Here is a 27,731-nt window from a genome sequence, read left to right as displayed (position 1 = left end):
ATACGGATATCCAATTACTTATACCAGTACCATTTGTCAGACTGCTCTTTTCACCTTTAAATTACCGTGGGACTTTTGAGGAAATCAACTGACCTTATGGACTCTCTATTCTGTTCCATTGATTTATACATCTAACCTTAGGTCAAGAGGACACTATCTCGATTACTACAGCTTTATAGTAAGTCTTAATATCAGGCAGTGTAAATCCTCTAGCATGTGCTTTTTTGAAAGTTCTTTTGGCTATTCTAGATCCTTTACATTTCAGCCTAACTTTCAGAATCAGTTTATCAATTACTAGATAAATCCCCACTAAGATTTTGATAGGTGTTGCATTGACTCTACAGAAGAGCCTGGGGAGAATTGATACATTGAGTCTTCCAAACAATAAACACAATATATTCCTCTATTTATTAAGATATTTTATTCTTCTTGGCAATGTCTTACAGTTTTCATATATATGCCTTGTGCGTATCTTATTAAATTTATTCTAAGTATTTTATATTCTTAATGATACTTTTAGAGGTTTTTTTAAATTTTATTTTGAGAGAGACAGAAAGACGGTGAGAGAGCATGGGGGAGGGGCAGAGAGAGAGAGAAAGAGGGAATCCCCAGCAGGCTCCACACTGTCAACTTAGAGCCCAGTGCAGGACTTGAACTCATGAACCACAAGATTATGACCTGAGCCAAAATCAAGAGTCAGATGTGTAACCAAGTGAACCACCCAGGCACCCCTAGAGGGTTTTTTTGAATTTCATTTTCTAAATGTTCATTGGTACTATACAGAATACAACTGATTTTTGCATACTGACTTTTTATCTATCCTGTATCCTTGGAAAATTCACTTACTAATTTTGTAACTTTTCCTAGATTCATTAGGACTTTCTAAGCATACTCTCAATTCACCTACAAATAAATGCAGTTTATTTTCTTTATAATCTACACGCCTTTCATTTCTTTTTCTTGCCTAATTGTGCTATGACCGTGATGTGTTATCTTCTTTTAAATATTGCTGAGTTTGACTTGTTAATATTTTAAGAAATTTTGCATACATATTTATAAGGGATGTTGGTTTGTAGTTTGTTTTGTAGTTGGTTTGTAGTTTAGTTTTCTTACAATGTCTTTGGGTATCAGGATAATGCTGGCCTGACAGAATGTGCTAAGTTTTCCTTTCTCCTTTATTTTCTTAAGGGCTTTGGGTAAGATTGATATTATTTTTTAAATGTTTAGACTTCAAGAGTGAAACTACAGGGCGCCTGGTGGCTCAGTCGGTTAAACGTCCAACTTTGGCCCAGGTCATGATCTCATGGCTTATTAGTTCGAGCCCCATATCGGGCTCTGTGCTCACAGCTGAGCCTGGAGCCTGATTTGGATTCTGTGCCTCCCTCTCTCTCTGCCTATTTCTCTCTCTGTGTCCTTCAAAAATAAACATTAAATAAATTTTTTAAAAAAAGAGTGAAACTATATCTGGGCTTGAACATTCCTTAACGGAAAATTATTAAGTATCAATCTAATCTCATGGTATACACACCTACTATTCTATTTTTGCTTGTTTTTCTTAATTTGTATGTGTAAGGAATTTGCCTATTAAGTTGGCTGTTGAATTTATTGGCTCAATGTACTGAAAACTTAAACTACTAATGTGTACGGTAATATCCCCTCTTTCATTCCTGACACTATTAATTTGTGTTTTCTCTTTATTTCTTGATCAGACTAGCTAAAAGTTTATCAATTATATTAACCTTTTCTATTGATTTTTCTCGTTTTTATATCATTGATATATCTCTTACCTATTGTTTTCTTCTTCATACTTTGAGTTCAATTTGTACTTCCTAATCTAGCTTTTTTTTTTTAAGAGAGAGTGTGCAAGTGGGGGAGAGGGGCCAAGGGAGGGAAAGAGTGAAAGGGAGGGAGTGGGGGGGGAGAGAGAAAGAGGGAGGGAGAGAGGGGGAAGGGAGAGACGGAGAGACAGGGAGAGAGAGGGGGAGAGAGGGAGAGAATATGAATCTTAAGCAGGCTCCATGCTCAGAAGCCCAACAAGAGGCTCAATCCCATGACCATGAGATCATGCATGACTTGAGCCAAATCAAGAGTCAGACACTCAACCAACTAAGCCACCCAAGCTACCCCTCTTCTCTAGCTTTTTAAGGTGGATGCTTGTATGAGTGATTTCTAGATCTTTCTTCTTTTCCAATATGATCATTTAAGACTTTACATTCTTTGTTGTTAGCAGATGTTTAATGTGCATTCTTTACTTCTTTGTATAGACCTAAATTTCTTTTTTTTTTTTTTTTTTTTAAATTTTTTTTTTCAACGTTTATTTATTTTTGGGACAAAGAGAGACAGAGCATGAACGGGGGAGGGGCAGAGAGAGAGGGAGACACAGAATCGGAAACAGGCTCCAGGCTCTGAGCCATCAGCCCAGAGCCTGACGCGGGGCTCGAACTCCCGGACCGCGAGATCGTGACCTGGCTGAAGTCGGACGCTCAACCGACTGCGCCACCCAGGTGCCCCTATAGACCTAAATTTCCACCTGGCACCTTTTTCTACCCAAAGAACATCCTTTAACATTTCTTGCATTTAAATTTTCTTTCAGTGGTTATACAACTTAAGCTGAATCTAACAAATTTTATTGTCTTGTATTTTTGTTATCATTCACTTCAAAATGTTTTCCAATTGCATTATTTTCCAATTGTCTTATTTACATATGACTTAATTTCTAAAAATTTTAGGATTTTCCAAATTTTTTATTACTGATTTCTAATTTAATTTCCTTGAGACTTAAGAACTTATTCTATGTAACTTCAATCCTTCTAAACTTATTGGGACTTATTTTGCAGCCTGGCATATGTTAGCAAATGTTCATGTACACTTGTAAAGAATATGTATCTGCTACTGTTGAGTGGAAAGTTCTTTAAGTGTCAATTAGGTTGGGTTGGTTCAGAGTGGTGTTCAAGTGCCCTATATCCTAAATGATTTTCTGTCTACTTGCTCTATCAACTTATCAGTCAACTTACTTGTTTACTCAGAAATGAGTGTACCTCTGACTATAATTTGTAGATTTTTCCATTTTTCCTTTCAGTTTTGTCAGTTTTTCCTTAATATATTTCATAGCTCTATTAATAACTGCACTATTAACTAACTTTTAGGGATTATTTCTCTTGAAGTAAAATGTCCCCCCCCTTGTCTACAGTAATATTCTGTAAACTAATATACATTCTTTGATATTAATATGGTTACTCTAACATTCTTATGATGAGTGCTTGTATGATACGTTTTGTTATCCTTTTACACTGTGTCTTTCACATTAAAAAAAATTTTTTTAACATTTATTCATCTTTGAGAGACAGAGGCAGAGTGTGAGCAGGGGAGGGATAGAGAGAGAGGGAAACACAGAACACAAAGCAGGCTCCAGGCTCTGAGCTGTCAGCACAGACGCCAATGTGGGGCTTGAACCCACAAACCGTGAGATCATGACCTGAGCCGAAGTTAGACACTTAACTGACCGAGCCACCAGGCACACCTCTGTGTCTTTACATTTAAACTGCGTTTCTTTTAGACAGATTTGGTCTTACTTCTTTAATCACTCTTACATTCAGCTTTTTAAATCAATATGTGTAGTCCATTGACATTTAATGTAATCATTAATATGGTTAGATTTAAAATTACCATCTTCGTATTTATTTTCTATTTGTTCTTTGTTCTTTTTTTTCTCCTACCTTCTTTTGGATTAACTGAATATTTTAAATTACAGTTAACCCCTGAACAACCCAGGGATTAGGGATGCTGACCACTCACACAGTTGAAAATCCACATATAACTTTTGACTCCCCTCAAACTTAAATACCATAGCCTGTTGTTGACTGGAAGCCTTACCGATTACTAGTAAGTTAAAATGTATTTTGCGTATTATATGTATTATGCACTATATTCTTATAATAAAGCTAAATAAAATCAGAAGAAAGAGAAAATACATTTACAATGCTGTAGTTTATGTACTGTACAGTATTTACAGAAAAAAAATCCACATATAAGTGGACTTGTGCAGTTCAAACCCATGTTGTTCAAGGGTCAACTGTACATATGATTTCCTTTATTGCCCTGTTAAATGTATCTCCACTATTTTTTTCAGTGCTAATTCCAGGACAGGGGACATTTCTGCAAACATCTTCCTAAAAGGACTGACAGTAAATACTTAAGACTTTTGGGCCACATTGTCTCTGTTACAACTACCCAACTCTACCAGTATAGTGCAAAGGCAGCCACAAACATGCATCTATGAATGACCGTGGTTGCGTTCCAGAACTTTACTTACAAAACAGGCAGCTGGCCCAAGGGCTGTAGTTTGCTGAGTTTGCTGATTCTACCTGACAAAATTATGCTGCTTCCTGTATAGTGTTAAGAAGATTACAACAATATACTTCCACTCTTCCCCTTCTTATCCTTTGTGCTATTATCATAAATTTTGATTCTTCGTATATTATAAATTCATTTTACATTGTTACTATTTTAAATAATCATCTTCTTAAAGAAAGTACTTAAATGATAAAAATGTCCTTTATATTTTAACTATGTATTTACTATTTTAGGCTCTTCACCTCTTTGTATAAATCTGCATTTCCATCTGGTATTCTTTTTCTACCTGAAAAACATCCCTTGACATTTGTTGCAATGTAAATCTCCTAGAAGCAAATTCTCTCAGCTTTTGCCTAAAAAAGATCTTTAGGGGCACCTGAGTGGCTCAGTCGGTTAAGCATCTGACTTTGGTTCAGGTCATGATCTCACGGTCCATGGGTTTGAGCCTCATGTTGGGCTCTGTGCTGAGAGCTCAGAACCTGGAGCCTACTTTGGATTCTGTGTCTCCCTCTCTCTCTGCCTCTCCCCACCTCATGCTCTGTCTCTGTCTCTCAAAAATAATAAACATTAAAATAAATTTTAAGATATTTAATTCGCACTCATTTTTAAATATTATTCTCACAGAATAAAGGATCTTAGTTGGAAAGGTTTCTTTCAACATTTTAAAGATGTCATTCCATATATGTCTTCAGTTTGCAATGTGTGATAAGCAGTCAGCAGTTTTTCTTACAATATTTGCTTCCCTGTATGTAAACGTATATTCTTTTCTATGGCTTTTTATTTTTAAGGACTTTATTTTTAAGTAATCTCTACATTCAACGTGGGGCTCAAGCTCACAATCCCAAGATTCAATGCTCCACCAATGGAGCTAGCCAGGTGCCCCTCTATGGCTGCTTTTCTGATGTTCTCATTTCCAGTAATTTGATTTTTTAATATGTCCTGGTATGATTTTATGTTTATCCTGCTCAAGTTTCACTGAGCTTCTTAGGTTATGGGTTAAAATTTTTCTTTATATCTTAAAATTCTGGAAACATTACTCTTTCAAATATTTTTTTCTACTTTCCTTCCTCCTTGGAATCCAATTGTTCTCTTTATTTTCGTTCTTTCCGGTTAGATATGGATTGTTTCTATTCTTCTACTGTCCCTTATTCAAGTTTACTCATGTTATCTTCTGCAATAACTAATTTGCTCTTAAGTCTCTCCATTAAATTTTCCAATTCAGAAAATGTACTTTTCATAGTTTATAACTTACATCTGGGTCTTTATTATAATTTCCATTCTCTCCTGTTTGTTTTCATGTTTTTCTGTAACTCTTTGAACATATTAATGATAGTTGTTTTAAAGTCCTTGTGTACTAATGCCTGTAATTTTTGGTTCTGTTTCTGATCACATTTTTATCTTTTTATCATCCAGTAATATTTTTTGAATGTTAGACATTCAAATGTAACATTACTAGATATTTACATTGCTGAGTATCTGCATTCTGTGTCTTCCTTTAATAAATATTATTGAGTTTTATTTTGACAGGGAGCTAATTTACTTGAAATCACTTTGATCTTTCTCAAGCTTCATTTTTCAGCTTTATAAAGGAAGGCTTGGAGTAGTCTTTACTCTAGGGTAAGGTCAACCTACTCCTAGCATGTTGGGATCTCGACCAAGTGTAATTCCTTACAGTTGTTCAATTTATAGTTTCTCCAGTAGTTTGTCTTTCTCTAGTAGTTGTCTAATAGAATTTCACCCTATGCATCCAACAGATGAGTATTCAGCTAAAACTCAAGGCAACCTCTGTCCAGATATCTGGAGCTTTTTCTCAGTGTAATCCTCTCCTCTCAGGTACTCTGCCCTAAGTCCAGATACCTCACCCTCCCTAAACTTTTACTTGTCTCTTCAACTCAGCAAGACTGCTATGTACTTCTTACTCTTCTTGAGATCCCCTTCCTCTGTGCCATACCTAAAATTTTGCCACCAGCCAAAAAAAAAAAAACAAAAAACAAACAAACAAACAAACTCTTCAGGGAAATCACAGAGAGATTTAGAGAGACAATTCTTTCATATATTTTGCAAGTAGTCTAGTTGGAAATCAGTTATCCCATCACAGCTGGAAGTTAAAATCTCTATTTACTTTTTCCACTAAGTTTCAAAGTTTTCATTTAGACATTTAGTACTTTAATATATCTGGAGTTTTATACATGATGTGAGATGGAGACCTGACTTCATTTTTTTTCAAATGTACATTTTTTTTTCTGGCTCCAATTATTCACTGGTCTCTACTTTTCCACATTGATTTGAGATTCCACCTCTACTACTTAACAACAAAGTTTCACACGTGTATGGGTCTCTTCCTCAGTATTCAATTTTATTCCTCTGGTCAATTTGTTCATCCTATGCTAATATCACACTCTCAAGTATTATAATCAGTCATAAAATCTTCCAGAGTAAATCCCTCTTTACAGTTTACAATCTTTAGGTGGTCGCTACTTCTTCTTAGCCTTTACTTTTCTGTATAACATTCTCAATCCATCGTGTGGTGTGAATAACCCTGTTGTAATTTATATTGGAATTGCAGTGAACCTACAAATCAATATGAGGAAAATTGGTATTTTTATAATATGAGGTATTATTTTCCACAAATATGGTATATCTCTCCTTTTATTTAAAATCAATCTTCTTTAACATTTCTTCCAAAGTTCTACAATTTTCCTTATTTAACCCTTATAATCCTTTGTTACACTGCTTCTTTCAATACATGGTATTCTTGATACTATTATTGATGATGTCCTCTCTTTCATTACATTTCTGGTAGTCTACTGCTGATATAAAGAAATGCAACCTACTTTCATATATGAATATTGTATCGAGCCACTGCTAAACTCTTATATTTAGCAATCTATAGTCTTGTCCTCTCTATTCATATCACCAATACCTTAGTACAGGCCACTATTGTCAACTGAAACAACTTCTAATTAGTCTCCTAGTCTCTAGGTTTGCACTCCACCCTGGAGTTAAAAATTCTTTTTTTTTTTTTTTGACTTATTTATTTTAAGTAATGTCTATATGCAACAAGGGGCTCAAACTCATGACCCTGAGATCAAGAGTCACATGCTCTTTCACTGTCTTCTGAGTCAGCTGGGCGCCCCTGGAGTTAAAAATTTTTACTGGTCTTGTTATCTCTCCTTTGTATACACTACTCCTCCTGTCTTCCTATCTCTTTGCAGCCAACCTAACTTCTCCTTATTCTTTTAGTTTCTGATTGCTGTCCTCAAATACTTCCTAGACTAAATTAACTATTCCTTTTATGCTTAATCCTCCTCTGTCTCTTATCATTCTCAATTGTTTCTGTCTCCAATTAAACTACAGTTGATCCCTGAACAAACCCTTCAGAGGTCTGAACTGTGTGAGTCCATTTATATGTGTTTTTTTTTCCATACATAAACTACAGTACTGTCAATGTATTTTCCTCCCAATTTTCTTAATAACATTTTTTAATCTAGCTTACTTTACTGTAATAATACACTATATGATCATATAACATACAAAATCCATTAATCAACTATTTGTGTTATCAGTAAGGTATCCAGTCAATAGTAGGCTATTAGTAGTTTTGGGGGAGTCAAAAGTTACACGTGGATTTTCAACTGCATGAGGGTCGGCACCCCTACCTACCATGTTGTTCAAGGGTCAAGTTGTATTAACTTTTTGAGAACAAGCTTGTATCTTCATTTCCACATACTCCCAGAACCTACCAGTCTTTAACATGTTAGAAGATTGATACATAACTGTTCAACAAATGTAAAAATAAAATCTCACTTGTATTTGAAAGATCCCCTGAAATAGAATTGTTTGTCCCACTCTGCAGATGAAGAAATGCACAAATCTGCATTTGTGACTCAAGAAACTCAAGCAACATTACTCTATCTTACTACTTATAGAAGGATGACAAAATACATAATAAATGTTTACCATAAATATAATTTTTTCATTTAAATTTGTGTTTTGAGTAACTATTTTTAAGAAGGTCAAAAAAAGAGTTTAAAAAAAAAACACAATAGTCACTGGGGCGCCTGGGTGGCTCAGTCAGTTAAGCGACCAGCTCAGGTCATGATCTTAAGATTTGTGGGTTCAAGCCCCGCGTCAAGTTCTGTACTGACAGCTCAGAGCCTGGAGCCTGCTTTGAATTCTGTGTCTCCCTCTCTCTCTGCCTCTCCCCAACTCTGTCTCTCTCTTTCAAAAATAAATAAACATTAAAAGAATTTTAAAGAAGTTTTAACTTATAATCATCATCATCATCATCTCTCCACAGAGGCATAAATCTTTCATAAATTCCAGAACATATGTTTTTTTAATGCAGGAACACATGCCGAAGACCATTTCCATTTCTTAAATGCAAGCTAGTATTAAAATCCTTACCTGTGTTACTTCCTCTACACCAGTCATCTGGTACTTCCTCATCCTTTCAAATACTGAATGATCTGCACAGCCCCCCTGTGGACCATATTTATGGGGATAGTCTACAACACAAAGAAGCAATGTCATTACTATCACATGCTTGATATTACTAATTACCTGATAAATGAAAAACAATGTCACAATTCATGAAAGCCACCAATGCTTGTTGAGCATTCTCATTTTAAAACCTGGCAGGTTTGTAAGTTTTCCCTCAATAAAATATCACTGGTCTCTAGATTTTTGTCATAGAGATGATTTGTGAATTCTAAAAAAGAACAATAATATTCTTTATTCTAGGTTTAATTTTCCCAACCTTTCCTGCTTCAGATATATGAAGTATGTTAATACTGAAATTTACTTCATTTTGTAATTTATAACATTCCCTCCACATTAAATTTCATATGCTGCACATGTACACCTCAAGCTGAACTACAGTTAGACTAATATAATATTCTACTGGCTTGAATTCCTTCAATGAATACCAACTGGACTCAAGGAAAAGTGATTTAGGAACATGCTCCATGGCATAGTAAAAGCAGACTGAGTTTAAATTTCTTCCATGTGTAATTCAAGTGAATGCTATTAGCCAGGAACAATTTTATCATCATTTGTTTTCCCTTTATAATTAAGCAGTGATTATTTTTAACCGAATTGGTTCTATTTCCAGATAGCTGTTCCATTTTAGTTTAGTCTTTTAAAAGTTTATTCCATTCTCTCAAATTTCATGTACTTCTCCCTTATTAGGGTTCTCCATATTCATGAACATATTTCATAATTTAATCAAGTTACCATAATTAAGAGAACTGTCAAAATAAAAATACCAAGACATGGGTGAGAGGGGAAGCACTGAAAAGTCCTTAAGTAGTTTAAGACATAATACACAGAACTATAATTAGAAATACTGCAGGCAGTTTCTTAAGAAAATCTAGAACCTTGGGGCTCCTGGGTGGCTCAGTTGGTTAAGCCTATGACTCTTGGTTTTGGCTCAGGTCATGACCTCACGGTTTGTGAGATGGAGCCCTGCGACAGGCTCTGCACTGACAGCATGGAGCCTGCCTGCGATTCTCTCTCTCCCTCTCTACCTGGCCCCTTCCCTCCTCACGTTCGTTCTCTCAAAATAAATAACCTTTTTAAAAAAGAAAAAAAAAATCTAGAACCTATAGTGGATACTAGTGGCCTATTTCTTTGGAAATAGTAATAATTTTATTTCAGATTTATTTAAATTCTAGTTAACATATAGTGTAATACTGGTTTCAGGAGCAGAATTAAGCAATTCACCACTTACATATAACACCCAGTGCTCATCATAATACAATACAAAATTTATTTATTTATTTATTTTTAATTTTTTTTTGACATTTATTCATTTCTGAAAGAGACAGAGCATGAGTGGGGGAGGGGCAGAGAGAGAGAGGGAGACACAGAATTCAAAGCAGGCTCTAGGCTCCGAGCTATCAGCACAGAGCCCGACGCAGGGCTCGAACTCACCAACTGTGAGATCATGACCTGAGCCAAAGTCGGACGCTCAACCAACTGAGCCACCCAGGTGCCCCAATACAATACAAATTTAAACTGGCAGTTAAGAAGTAGTGGTATGGACAACCTACATTTACTGATATTAATAACTCTGACTTAAACTTTAAATTAGTTTTTTATTAGAGGTCAAGACTGCAAAAGCTGTAAAATTCTAATCAATAAATGTGAGATGATAGACTTAAAAAGGTACCACTTTATAACCTCACATGTATAAAGTGACTTAGGTAAGGATCATCAATGGATACTAAAACCACTAGGTGAAAGATATGAGGTAACAGGATATTCATGGTCACTGAGTGTATCACCCCATAAATTACTTCCTAATTATAAAGGAAAAAGATAACTTCACACTAAAGATGTGGTAATGATCACTTCATTTACCAGGTAATGAAGCGAAGCACTACCAGTAGTAGAAAGATATGTGCGTCTTGACGCAATGCAATAAGGAATGCCCAGCTTTCCGTCTACAGTATTCTTGACAAAATATGCTCATTGAATCTAATCATGAATAAACAATCAAACACACACCAAAATGCAGAATATCCTAAGTCACGGACCTAGACATGTGAAAATCAGCAATGTCACTTAAAGGGGGAAAAAAAACAGAAAAAGTTGAGAACTAAGGGTGGGGAGCCTGGCAATAGAGACACTAAAAAAGACATAATAAACAAATGTCAAAAAGGTATTTTTAGTACAACTGAAAAAATGTTATTCTAGGCTGTACAGTATATGGTATTATTGAATTAATGTTAAAATTTTTAGGGGTGAAACACTACTAGCTATTTAGGAAAATGTACATATGCTTAGGGATATGTGTTTTAGGGGATGAATTTACATTTGAAATTTTCAAAATAAAATTAGGACTAAAAGACTGCAATATTGTTGGAACAAACTTAAATGATTTCAAAGTGGAAAACACACAACTGAAGTGCTAAATGAGAAAAAAATTAACACATTTATTATTTTACCATTTCAAAGTTTGGCTGTGGGAAAATACAATATCATCCAACATGTATCTAATAAGAATCTACCACAAAGGCTGAAAAGTTTTTCAATATGAATATGCCCAGATTTTTAATTCTCACCTTTTAGAATATTTGGGGTTATTATCACCACAATACCATCTTCTGATACTATAATTTTAACCTGAAAATATCCCAATAAGCCTTGCCCAGATTCTTAATGGAATCTAACTTGCCTGAACCACCACATGAAGAAGTTCCTCCATACCAAGAACACTCATTTTAATAAATAAGGAAAAATTATATAGGCATACTCATAGACAAGTTTATACACATACTTCAACACCTTTTGCAGTTAACAGAATTTAGATCCCTTGAAATTTTGCTCCTTACTTTAATTTTTATTAAAAAGCCAGGTTCAGAGTTTGATATTATTTATAAATCCATAATTTTGTACTATTTTATTTTACTCCCATGCTAGGACAGTCCAGTCTCTAGTCACGAAGAATGTGGACTGATTCTTTGGCTTAGTTTTCCCTGAACTCCTGGCTAAGGAAATGGTTTATCTAAGATAACAATGTGTATAAGGAGGAACCCCTCTGCTGATGACTGTGGCAGCAACTAGGCAGATAAGTAAAAACTGTACTCAGAATTACTGATACACAAAATATTTTGCCATATAAAATGGATGAAACTATACATTTTCAAAAGTTTAGTTTCTGTTCCAATGTGATAAGCAACTAAATTTATGATTCAATTAGTACATTATGTTTTTATTTTTCCATTAATGGGTCAGTGTGTGGTGCTCTAATTTAGATTTGTTTATTAAGTCAGTATTTAAGTTAATAAGAATCTATTTCACCACTTACTCAGGCTAATTAAATTCAATGAAATAAATATATATTTACCATCTGATGAAATTCTTATAGTTGAATTAAACATCTCCCAAAACATACACAAAAAAGAGCTATTTTGACCTCTGAAACTAATACAACTGTGCATGTTAACTGTATTTTCTTTAAAATTAAAAACTTTTAAAAAAGAACTATTTTAAACTATAGTTCTGATTTATCATATTTCTTAAAACCATCTTAATAAGTGCCAAATCCAAATTGCTATCTCTCACACAGACATGAGCACAGACACATGAGCATGGAACACTGATGGCCCCACTCCCAAATAAAAAACTATTTAACTTAGCCTTTCAAAAAACAAACACTGTGATCAAATCATTACAATCAATTTTCAAGTGAACTTTCCCTAAATGTCCCTGGTCTCCCCATCCCGCATGCCATGCAACTACTAGAAGGAAAGGAAAGGAAAAGAAAGGGAAAGGGAAATGGAAAGGGAAAGGGTAAAGGAAACGAAAAAGGAAAAAGTAAAAGAAAAGAAAAGGAAAGAAATAAGAAAGGAAAAAAGATGGGAGGGGAGGAGAAGGGACAGGAGGAGAGGACAGGAGGCAGGGGAAGGAAAGGGGAGGAGAGGGAAGAAAGAAAATGAAGGGAAAGGAAAGAAAGAGGAAAGGGAAGAATGAAAGAAAGAATATGGGGGCAGAGGGACTAATGTGTTTACTAAAATATATAAACTTCCCAAAAAACCTTCATATCAGTATGTCACTTAACCAATAAAAAAGTTTTTAACTATTCAAAATTTTTACTTGAAAAACAATTTTACAGGGCATCTGGTTGAGCATCCAACTTCGGCTCAGGTTATGACCTCAGGTTCTAGGATTCAAGCCCCACATTGGTTTCATTGCTGTTAGCACAGAGCCTGCTTCAGATCCTCTGTCTCCCCACCTCTGCCCCTCCCCAGCTCAAGCTCTTTCTCTCAGCAAATAAACATTAAAAAAAATAATAAACATTTTTACTCTTGGCTTAGTTTGGCAGCCATTGACCAATAGGTCCTCATTATCCTGTGTTCAAAGGCAGACTGAATTCTCCAGCTCCGTTCCAAGTTAGGTAGGACATATAGCCAAGTTCAAGTTGAAGGAATGTGAGCAGTAGGGAAGTGCACTAACCAGGATCCTCCATGCTCTTTTCACCTGAATGTCTCCTGGGAGATAACCTGGGAACAGCATGAAATAAAGTACCCCAGATTCTTGGGGCGCCTGGGTGGCTCAGTGGGTTAAGCATCCAACTCCCGCTCAGGTCACGGTTTGTGAGTTCAAGCCCTGCATCTGGGTGACAGCTCAGAGCCTGGAGTCTGCTTCGGATTCTGTGTCTACCTTTCTCTCTGCCTCCTTCCCTTCTCATTTACCCTCTCTTCTCTCTCTCAAAAGTAAACATTTTTTTTTTTTAAAAGTATCCCAGATTCCTGAATTACTTATTGAAGAAAAGCTGCCTAATAAGGAATACTCACATTACACTGTCACAGTTTAATGAATTTTTAGTGCATTTTGTCACTAAATATGGGAGCTATTTGGTACTGCAGTTAGCAATGCCTTAATACATGGTGAAAACGTTTGTCAAGGAGAACAGAACAATTCATTTATACCTGCTTTCCAATGGCATTTAGCAATTTTTTCCAATCACCAACAGTACCAAAATAATCTTAGACTAGGATATCAGAAATTCTTTAGCAGTGTTAGTATTTACTGTCATTTTCTGAATGTTTTCATTTATAACTACTTTTCACTTATCCCCAGTCAGAACTCTTGCCAAAAAATCATCATATAGTTAAGTTGAAGACTGATACAGTACAGTAATAATGCTATCTTTTAACTAAAGATAAATCTCATAAATCCTATACTATCCAGATAAAATATTTTACATGCTTAGGGAAATGTACTATTATCACTGTTCAAAGAGTTTTTCAAAATTTACTCAATGCAAGATTTTCAGTTTTAGAAAGCAAAAGAGCTGTGAAGCTTGTTAGCAATGTGGTTATAAGTCCACCACATAATACATATGTCAAAATAACATTTTTGTTATATATAATTTATATATATATTATATATAATTTAGTTCAACTAAAATACTTCAAGATATAAATCATTTGATTAGCTTGATACTATTCACACTTGAGAAATAACAAAAATAATCTGATCATGATAGGAATTGGGATTTACCTCCATTCAAAACACACTAACAAATATATTTTTAATCTGTTTCTACACAGGCAAAAAAGAGCTACTACAAAGTATTTCTGGAAAAGAGAATTTAAACTTCCAAACATTTGAACCAGTAAATGTGCATGGCATTTAATGTATTATCTTACTGAATTCAGATACAAAACAAAAATGTCCCTGTTTTAAAGTGTAACATCATTTTCTTTAATAAGGGAAGCCAAAGAAGAATATACACGTCTGATTTATATAAACCCAGCAGTCCCTATTATATAGTAACCCAATAAAAACATAAAATACTTCCAGATATTAATAATACTAGACACATTGACACTCTTGTCATCAATACATTGCCACTGATGCTCGGCATTTGAGCATTAAGATTAAGGTAAACAAGGGTGCCTGGGTGGCTCAGTTGATTAAGCGTCCAAGTTCAGCTCAGGTCATGATCTCGCGGTTTGTGAGTTCAAGCCCCGTGTAGGGCTCTGTGCTGACAGTTCAGAGCCTGGAGCCTGCTTCGGATTCTGTGTCTCCCTCTCTCTCTGCCCCTGCCCAGCTCACACTCCATCTCTCTCTCTCAAAAATAAATAAACATTAAAAAAAAATTTTTTTAAAGGTTAAGGTAAGCAAACAAGTACTGCCTAAAGGGCATCTCATCTATTTGATAAAATACATAAAGCTAATATATTTACAGACATAAATAAACATACATAGGTGTACCCACACATACATATTTGTGACACTATACATGTAGCTGATGTTAGGGTAGATTTCTTTCTACCATTCCTCCACAGTCAGAAGTCAAACACATATTGGGGCGCCTGGGTGACTCAGTCGGTTAAGTGTCCAACTTCAGCTCACATCATGATCTCGCGGTTCGTGAGTTCAAGCCCCGTATCAGGCTCTGTGCTGACAGCTCAGAGCCTGGAGCCTGCTTTGGATCCTGTGTCTCCCCTCTCTCCGCCCCTCCCCTACTCACACTGTCTCTCTCTCAAAAATAAAATAAATATTAAAAAAATATATATTTTAAAGAAGTCAAGCAAATACTAGTATAATAGCACACCATCTATAGGCTAACATCAGCAGCAGTTGAAAGGAAGCCAGTAGAAACTTAAGAACACAACCATCACCTAGCAGGCCATTATTCCCCAGGGTGAAAGGACGGCCTATAGGAAGATCACTCAGCCTCATCCCACCTCCAATAAGTTGTATGGCTGGAATCAAGAGACTATCTATGTTTAAGAAAATCACCTCCTCTGGTCCACCACCTGGGAGAGTCAAGAAACTCCTGCAGCACTGTCCAACTCCATCAGGCAGGCTCCAGCAAGAATCAAGGGGGGGACCCAAAACTCTTCCTGTTTTAGGGAAGACATTCCCCTGCCCCTCATGTCTCTAAACACTCACAACTATCTACCACCTTCTGCCTTGGGACCCTCAAGGACTATTGTCATTGTAACCCAGCTTTTATACTCATGAGACTATATCACCAACTACTCTAACTCATTATAGGTATTTGCTGCCCCCCAGGTCACTACTTCCCTTTATTTCCTTATTTTTAGCTCTTAACTCACTGTCACTCTCCAACATCATCCCAACATAATTCTTAGTGATTCCAACATTAATATTGATGATCCTTCCAGTACACTAACCTTTTCTCCAATGATCTTCTCCTACCTGAAGTTCTCACTTACATAATAATTCTTTTGAACCTGTCATTACTAATAAGTGAAACCCATTTACAGTCTCAACTTGCACATCCTACTTTCTTTCCATGAGCTGTCTTTTCACAACACTCCCTCCAACAATCCTGCAACACCACTAAAAACTTTCCATCTACCAATGTTACCACCTTGCTCACTATCTATGAATATTCTTTCTTCTGTTTATTCAGCTTAAATCCAATAGTCGATTATTATCATAATTACTTCACCGCATTGGCTTAAAACTTCCTTTCCCTTCCCAATCCCAACTCTCAACCAATCCTGTTTAAAATGAACTTTCTACCTACACCCCTGCAAATGAATAGGCCTAGAAAAAAACTGGTAACTATGACTATTCTCACTCAAAAATCATAATCTGTAACTCCTAGCAGCTCCTTGTGCTACCTGGCATGGATACTTATTTCCAGAGTCCATTCTCAATCTTATTTACCCAGTTAACTGTAGGCACTCACTGCGTTACCACATGAACAGCAGCAATAAACTGATCGTGCCAGCTGAAACTATGCAAACTATGATCTTAATATCAATGGGGAAAATTATAATTGTTCCCAGGCTTTAAAATATTTAAATACTAAAATACTATACCTTTTTACTAAATATAGTAAAAACCTCAATACTAAAACTCCTATTATTTATAAATCCATAGGACAATGAAAATAATAAAACTATTATTTAGTACACCATACTTTAAAACATTAGAAACATGAAGAATTAGATCTAAAGAAAAATATAGTGTTTTATTTCTTTATAAATTGTATTTATATATCATCAACTAGAGATATACTTTTTTGAAAGTTGGATATTTAGGGTAAAAAAATATATTTCCAAAGCAACAAAACAATATTACATAGGCTTCAAATCCTGTCAGCACAAAACTGCCCCCAACAGAAAAAAAAAAAAGGAATCAAGTGTAGAATTTTCCCTACATACTTTCAAAACTTCTAAAAGACCCTATTTTCCCTGGTCACCACATTAACTATGAAAATGGACAATGACATTTTCCCTCTAAAATTACTGACAATATAATTCCCATTTCTAGAAAAAGCCTTTGTTCAACTAATGAATAAGCCCTCATTGTGATGCTAAATCATAGGATGCACTGTAGTTCCCCTGAAAAGGCCAAACAGCATATTCTTCACAAAGAATGGAATCATTGGTGTAGAATATTCAGCCTATTTAAAACAAAGATCCAGCTTTAAATCTATTGCCTTTCTTCCAGTCTTTGCATGCCAAACTCTTGCTTTTGTTTTGCTGTAGGAGGGACAAATATAAATAATACATATATTGTGATACTACCTCAAGCAGGAAACAGTTCCAGTTAACTCTCAACCATCCACTCCAGGAAGAGGGAAATATTTACTGTTCAGATTCTCTGTCCAACAGAACTGGTACATAAAACACCCACTGCTTTACTGCATCCTAACTAGAGTAGACCTTGCATCCTCACTAGTCCAGTAAGGCTTCCCCCACCTCACTGTGGACTGACTTAGAATTTTGACTGCAGGGATGCCTCAGTCGGTTAGGCCTCAAACACTTGGTTTCAGCTCAGGTCATGATCATAGTTAGTGAGATCAAGTCCCGCATGATCGCTGATAGCACGGAGTCTGCTTGGGATTCTCTCTGCCCCTCTCCTGCACATGTGCTGGTGTGTGAGGACATGCATTCCTCTCTCTCTCTCTCAAAATAAATAAACTTTAAAAGAAAAAAAAATAAATGTGACTGCAAAACCAAGGTCTTGCCTATGAGATGACTCTAACAGTCAAAATATTTGGTGTAATCTCTCCATTAACATGCTATAATTACCAAATCCAATGAAATAATCTAATTTTTATTGTATTAATTGAGTTTAAACAGACGGACTCCACAGACAGACAATGAACAAAAAGCTGTTTTGTTAATATCTGGAGGGTAGGTGGGTAGGGTTCTTGCCCACAAAAATGCCATTTATTCCTAAAGTTGCCAAAAACCAACAGGATTCACTGATGGAGAGTAAAAAGGGAAAGTAGGCTATTATTTTATTATTTTATTTATTATTTTATTTTATTTTAGAACAGAGGAGGAGTTTGGAGGAATAAAGGAAGAGCTAGGACACACCCCAAATGTCCTTTCTTCTAACTCCAGGGGATAGGAGTCCCTTTCTCCCAAACACCCTGTCCCCATTCTCCACATCCAGTTTCTATTTGGGGAGGGTGGGGACAGCACGGGAAGAAAGGCATAGTATGACTGTCCCTGGGAAGGAGAGGAAGCTGAAGATGGTCCCCTTTTCCACATATACTCACAATACTCATCTCCCAGGAAACAGAGATGGGAAGCTGAGACAAGCATGTCCTTCCCCATCCCTGGTTTTTAAGAAGAAAGGGTTAGTGTTGGGAGCCAAGCAGATCATGGGCATCAGGTCAGTAGGAGAATTGTTGCTCTATTATTCTGATCAATTATAAAGAGAATCACTAGACTCTAAGGTGCATTAGGATAAGACCCTCTGTGTCCACAGGATCTCAAACTATCTTATACAAATTAGGCACTCAAATCATGTTAATAAATAATCATGTGTCAACCACACTCAAATTTTTAAAATAATTAATCATTAAACCTGTAAAACTTACAACTGAAACGTGTATTGAAAACCTGTAACATACTGAATCAACATGACCATTATTTCCATTTATTCAGTCTGGGATAGAGAAAATGGATGAGTCCAGGCCAAGGAAGATGCCAGTTTCATTTCTTTTCTGAAGTCCCTGAGCTGTGGTAGCTAAAAACAAATATTATCAGCCAGAGTAATAGCTACCTTTCTCCTGTCTTCAGAGATTCTTTTCTCTAACAGCCAAAAGTCTACCCTATGTCAAGGTTCAAGTCAAATGCCATCTCTCCTAAGAAGTATTCCTAAGGATCCCTAAGGCTCCCTCAGTGTGCACTACCCTCATACTCTGATGACATTTTGCTTAAGCATTTATCACATTCTGACGATATTACTGACTGGAAATTCCCCTGAAGGATTTTCTTTTGAAGTCTTAATCCTTCCTATACATTCACAAATCAATAAACATTTGTTGAATTTAATTTTTCAGTCAGCAGCTGGTTTCCATTCCTCTTCAAAGGTCATCCATTAACCAAACACCTATAAACTGCTGACTCCAATACCTCCTTTTGGCCTTCATTCCATCCGCAATAACTAGGAACTGTCTGCAACTTAAAACTGTTTCTACATGAAGGTGTGCTCTAATCCCTAACTACTTTACAGATTCACATAAAATAGAACCTGTTCAAAATGAGGGCGTGTATGCACATAAATTTCCTAATTGTATGTCAGTGTTATTTTTTCATTGCGTCAATTTCTTTACAAAACAAGTAATGAGAAAAAAAAAAAAAAACTATTAAGTTACCAAACATCAGCAATACAGAATAAATAGATACAGAGTACACATCCTCAAAGAACTTACAGTCTAGCTGGGATATTAGACATATATAAACAAGAATCCATTTAAATTCACCAAGTGTTAAGTGTGCCGCAATTATCCACAGTTCATAAACAGTTAAATATTGGTTGAATTTAATTACTCATCCAGTCAACAGCTGTCTTCCTTCCATGCCTCTTCTCAGAGGTCAATCATATGGACCACTGACCTGTAAACTGCTGGATTCAAAACACAGCAACAACTCACCGATACATAAATGGCAGTAGAGGACACCCAGAACTGACGGGCCAGAAAAGACTTCTAGAAATATTATTTCTGAACTGCATTTCGAAGGATGAGTGTTGGTTTGGGGAAAAAAGAATCTATAAGATCAGTGTTTCTTCTGTTCTCTTGCTTCCACAAGGTTCATCTTAAGTTTCCAAAATGTCTCCTTTCTAGAGCTCAGGTAACAGACTAAGGCATTTAAAAGTCCTTAGTATATATTTCATCCTCTTGTCTTTTTTCAAATTTATCATATGTAAAATGATGTTTAATCAATCAGTAGTTGATGGGCTACTATCAAAAGCTTTAGAGTTTTTATTTTTAATAATCCAAAACTAGAAACAACCCAAATGTCCATTGACAGGTGAATGCATAAACATCCATACAATGAAATACTACTCATCAATAAAAAGTAATGCACTATTAATATACACAAAAACATAGATGAATCTCAAAAAAATTGTGCTAAATTAAAGAAGTCAGATTTTTTTTTTTAAGAGTACATAATACAGGAGCACCTGGGTGGCCCAGCCAGGTAAGCATCTGACTCCTGATTTTGGCTCGGGTCATGACTTCGTGGTTCATGACTTCAAGCCCCATGTCAGGCTCTGTGCAGAGATCCTGCTTGAGATCCTCTCTCTCCCTCTCCCTCTGTCCCTCCCCCACTCATGAGCATGTGCTTTCTCTCTCTCTCTCTCTCTCAAAAATAAATAAACTTAAAAAAAAAAAAGAGTACATAATATAAAATCACACTTACATAAAATTCTACAAAATGAAAACTAGCCTGCAGTTTAGTGCCTGAGGAAAAAAGGGTTGAGAAGAGAAGGACTACACTGAGTAGGAGGAAGATTTTGGGGGGAAATGGATACATACACTATCTTGACTATGGTAATAGTTTCCCAGATGTACACAAATGCCAAAAAACTATCAAATAGTATACATTACATATAATCAGTTTTGAAGATAATGTATACCACAGCAATGTTTAATAGTAAAAAGGGGGGAAGAATTTAAATGTCCATGTAGTTGATGGGTTGCTAAACAATACATTCACCAATGAAACAACAGAATATTATACAACCGTTTAAAAGAAAAATGTTAATGGCAGTGGACACACTTCTACTTCATTTACAGGCAAAAATGTAATTTTCAATACTCATTTGATAATCAGCAAAATCAAAAATATTTCCAGCTCTACAGAAAAAGTAGTTAGATATCATCCAATTTTAGAAGAGATAAGGGATATTAAAGATCTGGTCTAATGCCCTCATTTTATACATAGAAACTGAGACCTATTTACTTGCATAAAAAAAGTAAGACCTTCCCATAAGGTCACAAAGCTATTCTAGTGCATCATCTTGATTTCCCTTCTACTCCACTCTCATACACATGGCATGCCTCAGTTCTCTGACACATTACCTCTTGTGCTTTCTCCCTACCACGTCTGTCACTAACTTGTATGATCCTGACCAAATGAATTAAACCCTGAAACCGTTTTAACTAGATGATCTACAAGGCCACCTTTAAATCCACATTCTAACACTCCCTAAGCTGCTGAAACCAAAAACAGTGACATCAATGAATTCTTAGTGTAATGTCTGAATATAAATAGGCAAGAAAGCAAGACTGCTTATGCAGATTATCTAATTTACAAATTTACAAGCCATGAACAAGGGATTAAGTGGTACTCTGACCCTTGTCATAACTGTTCACACTTCTATGTACTAGAAGAAAGTGCTTTTTACTACTAAGTACAGAATTGAACAAGTGTGAATTTAAGATGATAAATACATGTGGTTATCACCACCACATCTGAGTATCAAAGCGACTGGAGAAGTTACTAAATATTTTCACTGAAAACTGTGCCTATGTTCTTGTACCACCTCAGAAGCCATTCCCTAAGGTTCTCCAGAACAGCAATATCATTCTCCATGGTGGCTTCATAGATTTATGCCAACAGGTGCAAAAACAGTATTAAAAGAAGAGTAACCAAATTCTCATCAGAATGCCTACCCAAAGTTGGTATACCCAAAGGTGGTATACCTCACAGGTCATTTACTTCTGCTGAGAATAACACACACACACACGGACACACGGACACTAAGTTCACTCAAGCATGTACACAGTGATCTAAACAATCACATAGTAATTAAGTTGTGAAAATAAATTATTAGGACTTAAGAAAATTCTATGAAAATAATAACATACATTAAAGGAAAATCTTTCCCTTTTATTTTTTTTTAATTATTATTTTTTTAACGTTTATTTATTTTTGAGACAGAGAGAGACAGAACATGAACGGGGGAGGGGCAGAAAGAGAGGGAGACACAGAACCGGAAGCAGGCTCCAGGCTCTGAGCTGTCAGCACAGAGCCCGACACGGGGCTCAAACTCACGGACCGCGAGATCATGACCTGAGCTGAAGTCAGATGCTTAACCAACTGAGCCACCCAGGCGCCCCAATCTTTCCCTTTTAATTAGTCATAAAGTTAGAATATCCTTTGCTAAATATATTGAGGAGAGAATCTGGCTTATAACCACAAAAGTTGCAAATGTGTCATTTTAGAGCGGCTTACAGATTTCAGAAAAGCCCCAGAAATCCTTGGAGTAATGTTAGAATTGACAGTTTTTTCCCTTGAGTGAAGCAGAAAAGCACACGGTTAAGAATTCAAGATCCATAATAAAGTGACATGTTTTCTAAGCCTTAAGTTTCTTCATATATAAAGTTGTGGAGAGGGGACTATGTGTGCCTATTATACTTGATAGTGTAATTATGAGGATTAATGAAATAATGCAAGCAAAAAAACTTTATAAAGCACCAGGCATACATTAAACAGTAATAACTGTTCTTACTACTATTATTAGTACTATAACCTAATTATTCTACTTCAGAAAGGTTAAAGACTCAATTAAAAGGGAAGGGCACCTGGGGTGGCTCACTCTGTTAAGGGTCAGACTTCCGCTCAGGTCATGATCTCACAGTTTGTGGGTTCGAGCCCGTGTTGGGCTCTGTGCTGACAGCTCACAGCCTGGTTCAGATTCTGTGTCTCCCTCTCTCTCTCTCCCTCTCTCTCTCTCTCTCTCTCTCTGCCCCCCCCCTTTCATTTTCTCTTTCTCTCTCAAAAAATAAATAAACATTAAAAAAAGAGAGCCAATTAAAAGTGAATGATCTGTCCTGTAGAAAAGGAGTAAGCTAACTACAGGCTGCTGCACACCTCAGTCCTTTGGTTTGGCATGCAAGCTAAGGAAAGTTTTTACATTTTTAAATGGTTGAAAACATTCGAACAAAATCACTCTTGACATTACTATTTGTAAGCTCTAATCCCACTATTGGTATATAATAAAAAGAATGTGAAAAGGCATGAACATATATTTTAATTGGATAAATAAAAAATAAGAGCTGAAACCAATGGTAAAGTTAAATGCCAAAAAAGAATAGAAAACTCAGTCACATCCAATTTCACTGATCCTACAAGCTAACTCATTATCTTTGGGGAAAAAGAAAGGTTGACATAAAGGAAGATATTTGGAAGTTACTGTAAGATGCAAAGGGGAAAAATGCAATTATAGGACAGGAAGAAATAAAAGTGCAAAAAAAGAGCAGAATATGCTTAACCTACATACAAACAGAAAAGAGGAGGGAAATGAGAGAGAAGATGCAATAACAGAAATCATAAAAGGCAGAACAAACACAGTATAGGGTGCTTATGGGGAAGTATAAATCAGCAAAGGATAACATTTGATTATAACACAATTAAAAACATGAGTTCAAAATCTGTCCATTATTCTCTTCCTCTCCCTCCTTTCCCAAAAGGTCTTGTTTGATTTTGAGAAATTATAAGGAAAATGTTTCAAGATTTCATTAACTATCTATAAATAATCTGCTCCAGAGATTAAATAATATTTGGTATGTTTAAGGAGCAAAAGAAACAGAAACCACAGCTGAAGAATTTATATACCCTGATAGAAAAGGGAACCTGCAAGAAGATTAAATTACTAAAAAATTACAAAGTAACACACAAATCAAGTATATCGTAATTCTGTTGGAAGAAAGGAAGGCAGAGGAATTCATATTCCAACATGTGAAGAGGACTGTAGCTTAGAGCTTGAGAAGCGTCTGAAATACCAGGAGGGAGAACTGGAAAAGGAATCAAAGAGGGATGAATAAAAATATAGCCAAGTAGCATTAATGAATTTGTGAGTTAGCAAGTAGCTAAAGTCATAAATGCATCCCATCTAGAATAATTATGCTATTTTCTGTAACAATCCAGCATCAGCGATAACAAGCAGCTGGAGAGACTGAAAAAGTATGGAAACTGTCAGAGCTGATAGAGCAGAAAGTCAAGATGGTTAGGCTTTCCAATACATTATTAGGAGTGAGAATGAAATTGTTGATAATAAATTTCTGGCTGTAGAATGGAAAACGAAGCCAGAAGGAAGGTACCAAGTTAGGAAAATAGGCAAAAATTAAGAGGCTAGTCTAATTATAGTCAAAAATAAAATATAAGTATTCAAGAGGCATTATAAATTACAGGAATGTATTTCTGCATTATTTCATGAAAGCATTCTTGTGATTAGATGACCATGAATATATGGACAATGGTAAAATTAAAAGGAGAAGTCTAAGTACATTTTCTACTCTGAAAATGTAAAACAAGGACTCTCCTGACAAATTACCATCATATAAAGACCATGGTAGAGGACAAAATCTAACATGTTAAACCTTCAGTCTTACCAAGCTAAAGTGAAATCATTATTTCAAGATTCCAAAAGAAATATTCAAAGGATTTAGACATTACCAAATACCTAAATATTCCTTAAACACTATACAAATATCCACCTTGAAATTTACATAAGAAGATAATGATACTTCAGTAGGCCACACACACAAAGGCATTATAGCATTAAATGACCGGCTGATACCAGAATATAGAATTTCCAGTTCAATCAGTGTTGTTGACTCATAGTTCATATAGAATTGGTTGTATCATATCAACAAAGTAGGAACGGCATGGACTGACAAGGAAATCACCTCTTTATAATAGATCTATTTTTCATTAAGTTGAGACTTTGGCTGTGAAACTATTTTCACCTCAGACTTTGTATGTCTCACATACGTTTAACTATTTATATGCCTCTTTGCGAAAGGCTACTTGATAAAATTTAAGTACTTACTAATATCATCTTCATGATAAATGACAGAATGAAAAGGTAGAGTTCGGTCTTTAATATCTCTCTGCTCTCAACATAAAATGTGCCACCACGAGTCTGGATGAATCCTTCAAATCTTCCATCAATAACAGACCCATGGCTTAAACTTCCTTCTTCACCTATTAATGAAAGGAACAAACTCTTGAAAAGTTAATTTGCAGGTAAATGTTAAATTCATTCTCCTTTAAAAAGCCATTCTTATACATTTTAAAAATGTGAATACAAATTTATTGGGGAAACTAATTTTCACATAAAATATATCAAGCTGAATCTGAGATGTGAACAGCAACTAGTACTTAGTTAAAATCTAAACAGTTAACTAGACAACAACAATCAGAAATAGAACATCTATCTCTCCTTGGCAATCATATTCCCAGCACCTAAGCATAGTGCCTGGCAAGCATTCAACAGTCACTCAATAAATAATTGTTACATTAACTCAAACTCAGAAAGAGGCAAGCAGATCCACTGATACAATATGTACTTTCAAAATAAAGATATTAAATAATCTTTTGGGTTTTTGCTCTAATTACATAAGCAAAAAGTTCTTTTCCCACCTGATATAATCTGCTTGAGACTTTTGGCATCCTTTTTTTATAAATACATTTTTTAAATAAGAAAGTCTCAAATATTTCAGAAGTAGTTTGAACAAAAAGTAATCCAATAATACTTTTTAAGATACTAGATTTGTAATACTGTCCCATCAATTATACTTCTCTAGTGAAAGAAAATATGGGATAAAAAAAAAAGGTATTCTGAGATATTCACAAAGAAAAGCTGAGCACCAACCATCACATGACAAAAATAAGTGGAAGTAGGAAGATGGTGCTTAAAAGTTAAATTTACCTGTTAATATTTTCTCACTAAAATAAGTATCAGGCTTTCCACAATTTCTAAACTGTAGATTAACATTAATTAACTGACTGTGAATTAACTAAGGACTAAAGCTAAGAACCCAAGACACTGGTATTTTAAATGACATGATTTCTATCTGCAAACTTATTTATTAGTCTTGTACTTTTCTTAGCCATCGCCTAGCAAAGAATTGCAGACACTAAGTTATCTTCTCAGAAAGATAAATAGGGAATAGGGAATAGTAGAAAACTATAGTTTGAAACTGAAAGTCTAGACTGACAGAAAAACACTTTCCTTTGTTTACAAAATTAAAGAGTACAAAAAACTTTCATTAACCAAGTTTCATCTACAAGTGAGAATTTGTAAGTATAGAAATGCCTCATTTGTCTGGCATAATAAAAAAAATTAGAAACAGTTTTAAAAACTTAATTTTTCATAACGTTATGATTTTGAGCAGAAATCTATTACATAGAAATGAAATTTAACTTTCAGTCAACTGTCTTAATAACAGAGAGTTACCTTATTTATCAATATACAATTATAATACTACTTTGATCCTCTCTAATCCCTCCAGAAGACTTTGACTGTTTTTCCCACACTACTAAACTGTCAAATGTAACTTTCTCTTGGGTGAAGTGTGCTCCCCATCCCCACAGTACCTTTTTAATCAGCTGTAGTAAGAGAAATTTGCTAGAACTGTAAACATAGCAAACAAATTCTGAGAAAGGAAGGCCCTGAATGGATTTTCCTATGCATAACTTTATCACATTATTTTTGGCTGTTAAGATGATCTTCACAGTTTTCCTTTAGATTTTTCCTCTTTTCTTATAAAACACATCCAATTTCTTGCTTGAAAGATTAGAAAATTATAAAAGCCATTAAAAAATTTTTTCAAACTAACAGTTTGTAGGTACTGAGAATCAAAACATCATACCTTTCAGAAACGAGGCACTATATAATTCAATATTAAAAATACATGAAAAGATAGATCCAAGGGTTACTTCATTCTTCAAAGACCATTATCCTTCATGATATACTTAAATCTACAAATCTCCTCAGGATCTCTCTCCCACCTTTCTGTTTTTTGTTTTCTAAATATAATTTATCGGCAAATTGGCTAACATACAGTGTGTAAAGTGTGCTCTTGGTTTTTCATTCCCACCTTTCTGAAATATATGTCTATACCTCAAAATACATGTGTTTCCTTGTGTAGAAAAAACTGAAGAAAGGAATTCTACTAAGGTTCAACTTACCATAAATATGTCCAGTGTAAATATGAGAGGTATCATAATCAAGTACTTTATTTGATGTTTCTACTTTAAATTCATTACTGAAAAGGGATGTATCCCTCTTCATCCGTAGGTTGAAATGTCTGCAAAACAGAGAAGAAACGGGAAAAAATGAAATTAAAAGGACCTAAATTTTAAACATTTTTTTGGTTAAATTTTTGGTCTGCAAAATATAAACTGTTTCACACAATTTGTCTACTTGGGAAATATACTGTCCAAGATTTCTCTTATAAAAATTTTGCTCTAAAATTCAATCTAGTTGTTACGACACAAATCTAAATTATATTCAATTAAACAGTAACTGTTTAGGATATTAAAGAATGAATGTGTCTATAGGCTGATTCCTACGTGGTAAAAACAAGTTCATTCCAACAGCAACTAAGTTGCTTGGACATAAAAACACGTTTCTAGACCCAATTACTATTATTCACCACTACCTGCCTTCTCTCTTTAGTTATTCTTCAATGTTGCCATTTCCCCCTACTCTTCACAACTAAAATAATACATTAAAAACTGGCACCTACATTAATGACTTCTCAGAAAAGCAAGTATGCATGCTCTTTCTCTTACACACACACACACACACACACACACACACACAACACACACACACACACG

General features: G+C 35.3%; 1 protein-coding gene across 1 annotated transcript in view; it reads right to left on the bottom strand.

The window, feature by feature from the left end:
* The window catches only part of ADAM10 (ADAM metallopeptidase domain 10), a 138,257-nt gene that overhangs the window by 48,548 nt on the left and 61,978 nt on the right, over positions 1–27,731 (bottom strand). Inside the window, 4 exon segments of the mRNA XM_030318087.1 lie at positions 8,761–8,861; positions 24,934–24,999; positions 25,002–25,088; positions 27,078–27,196. Of these exon segments, the coding sequence (XP_030173947.1) occupies positions 8,761–8,861; positions 24,934–24,999; positions 25,002–25,088; positions 27,078–27,196 (373 nt within the window).

The sequence above is a fragment of the Lynx canadensis genome, chromosome B3, assembly GCF_007474595.2.
Source record: "Lynx canadensis isolate LIC74 chromosome B3, mLynCan4.pri.v2, whole genome shotgun sequence".
Lineage (NCBI taxonomy): Eukaryota > Metazoa > Chordata > Mammalia > Carnivora > Felidae > Lynx > Lynx canadensis.
The sequence above is the reverse complement of the archived record's forward strand: the minus strand, read 5'-3'. Positions and strand labels throughout refer to the sequence as shown.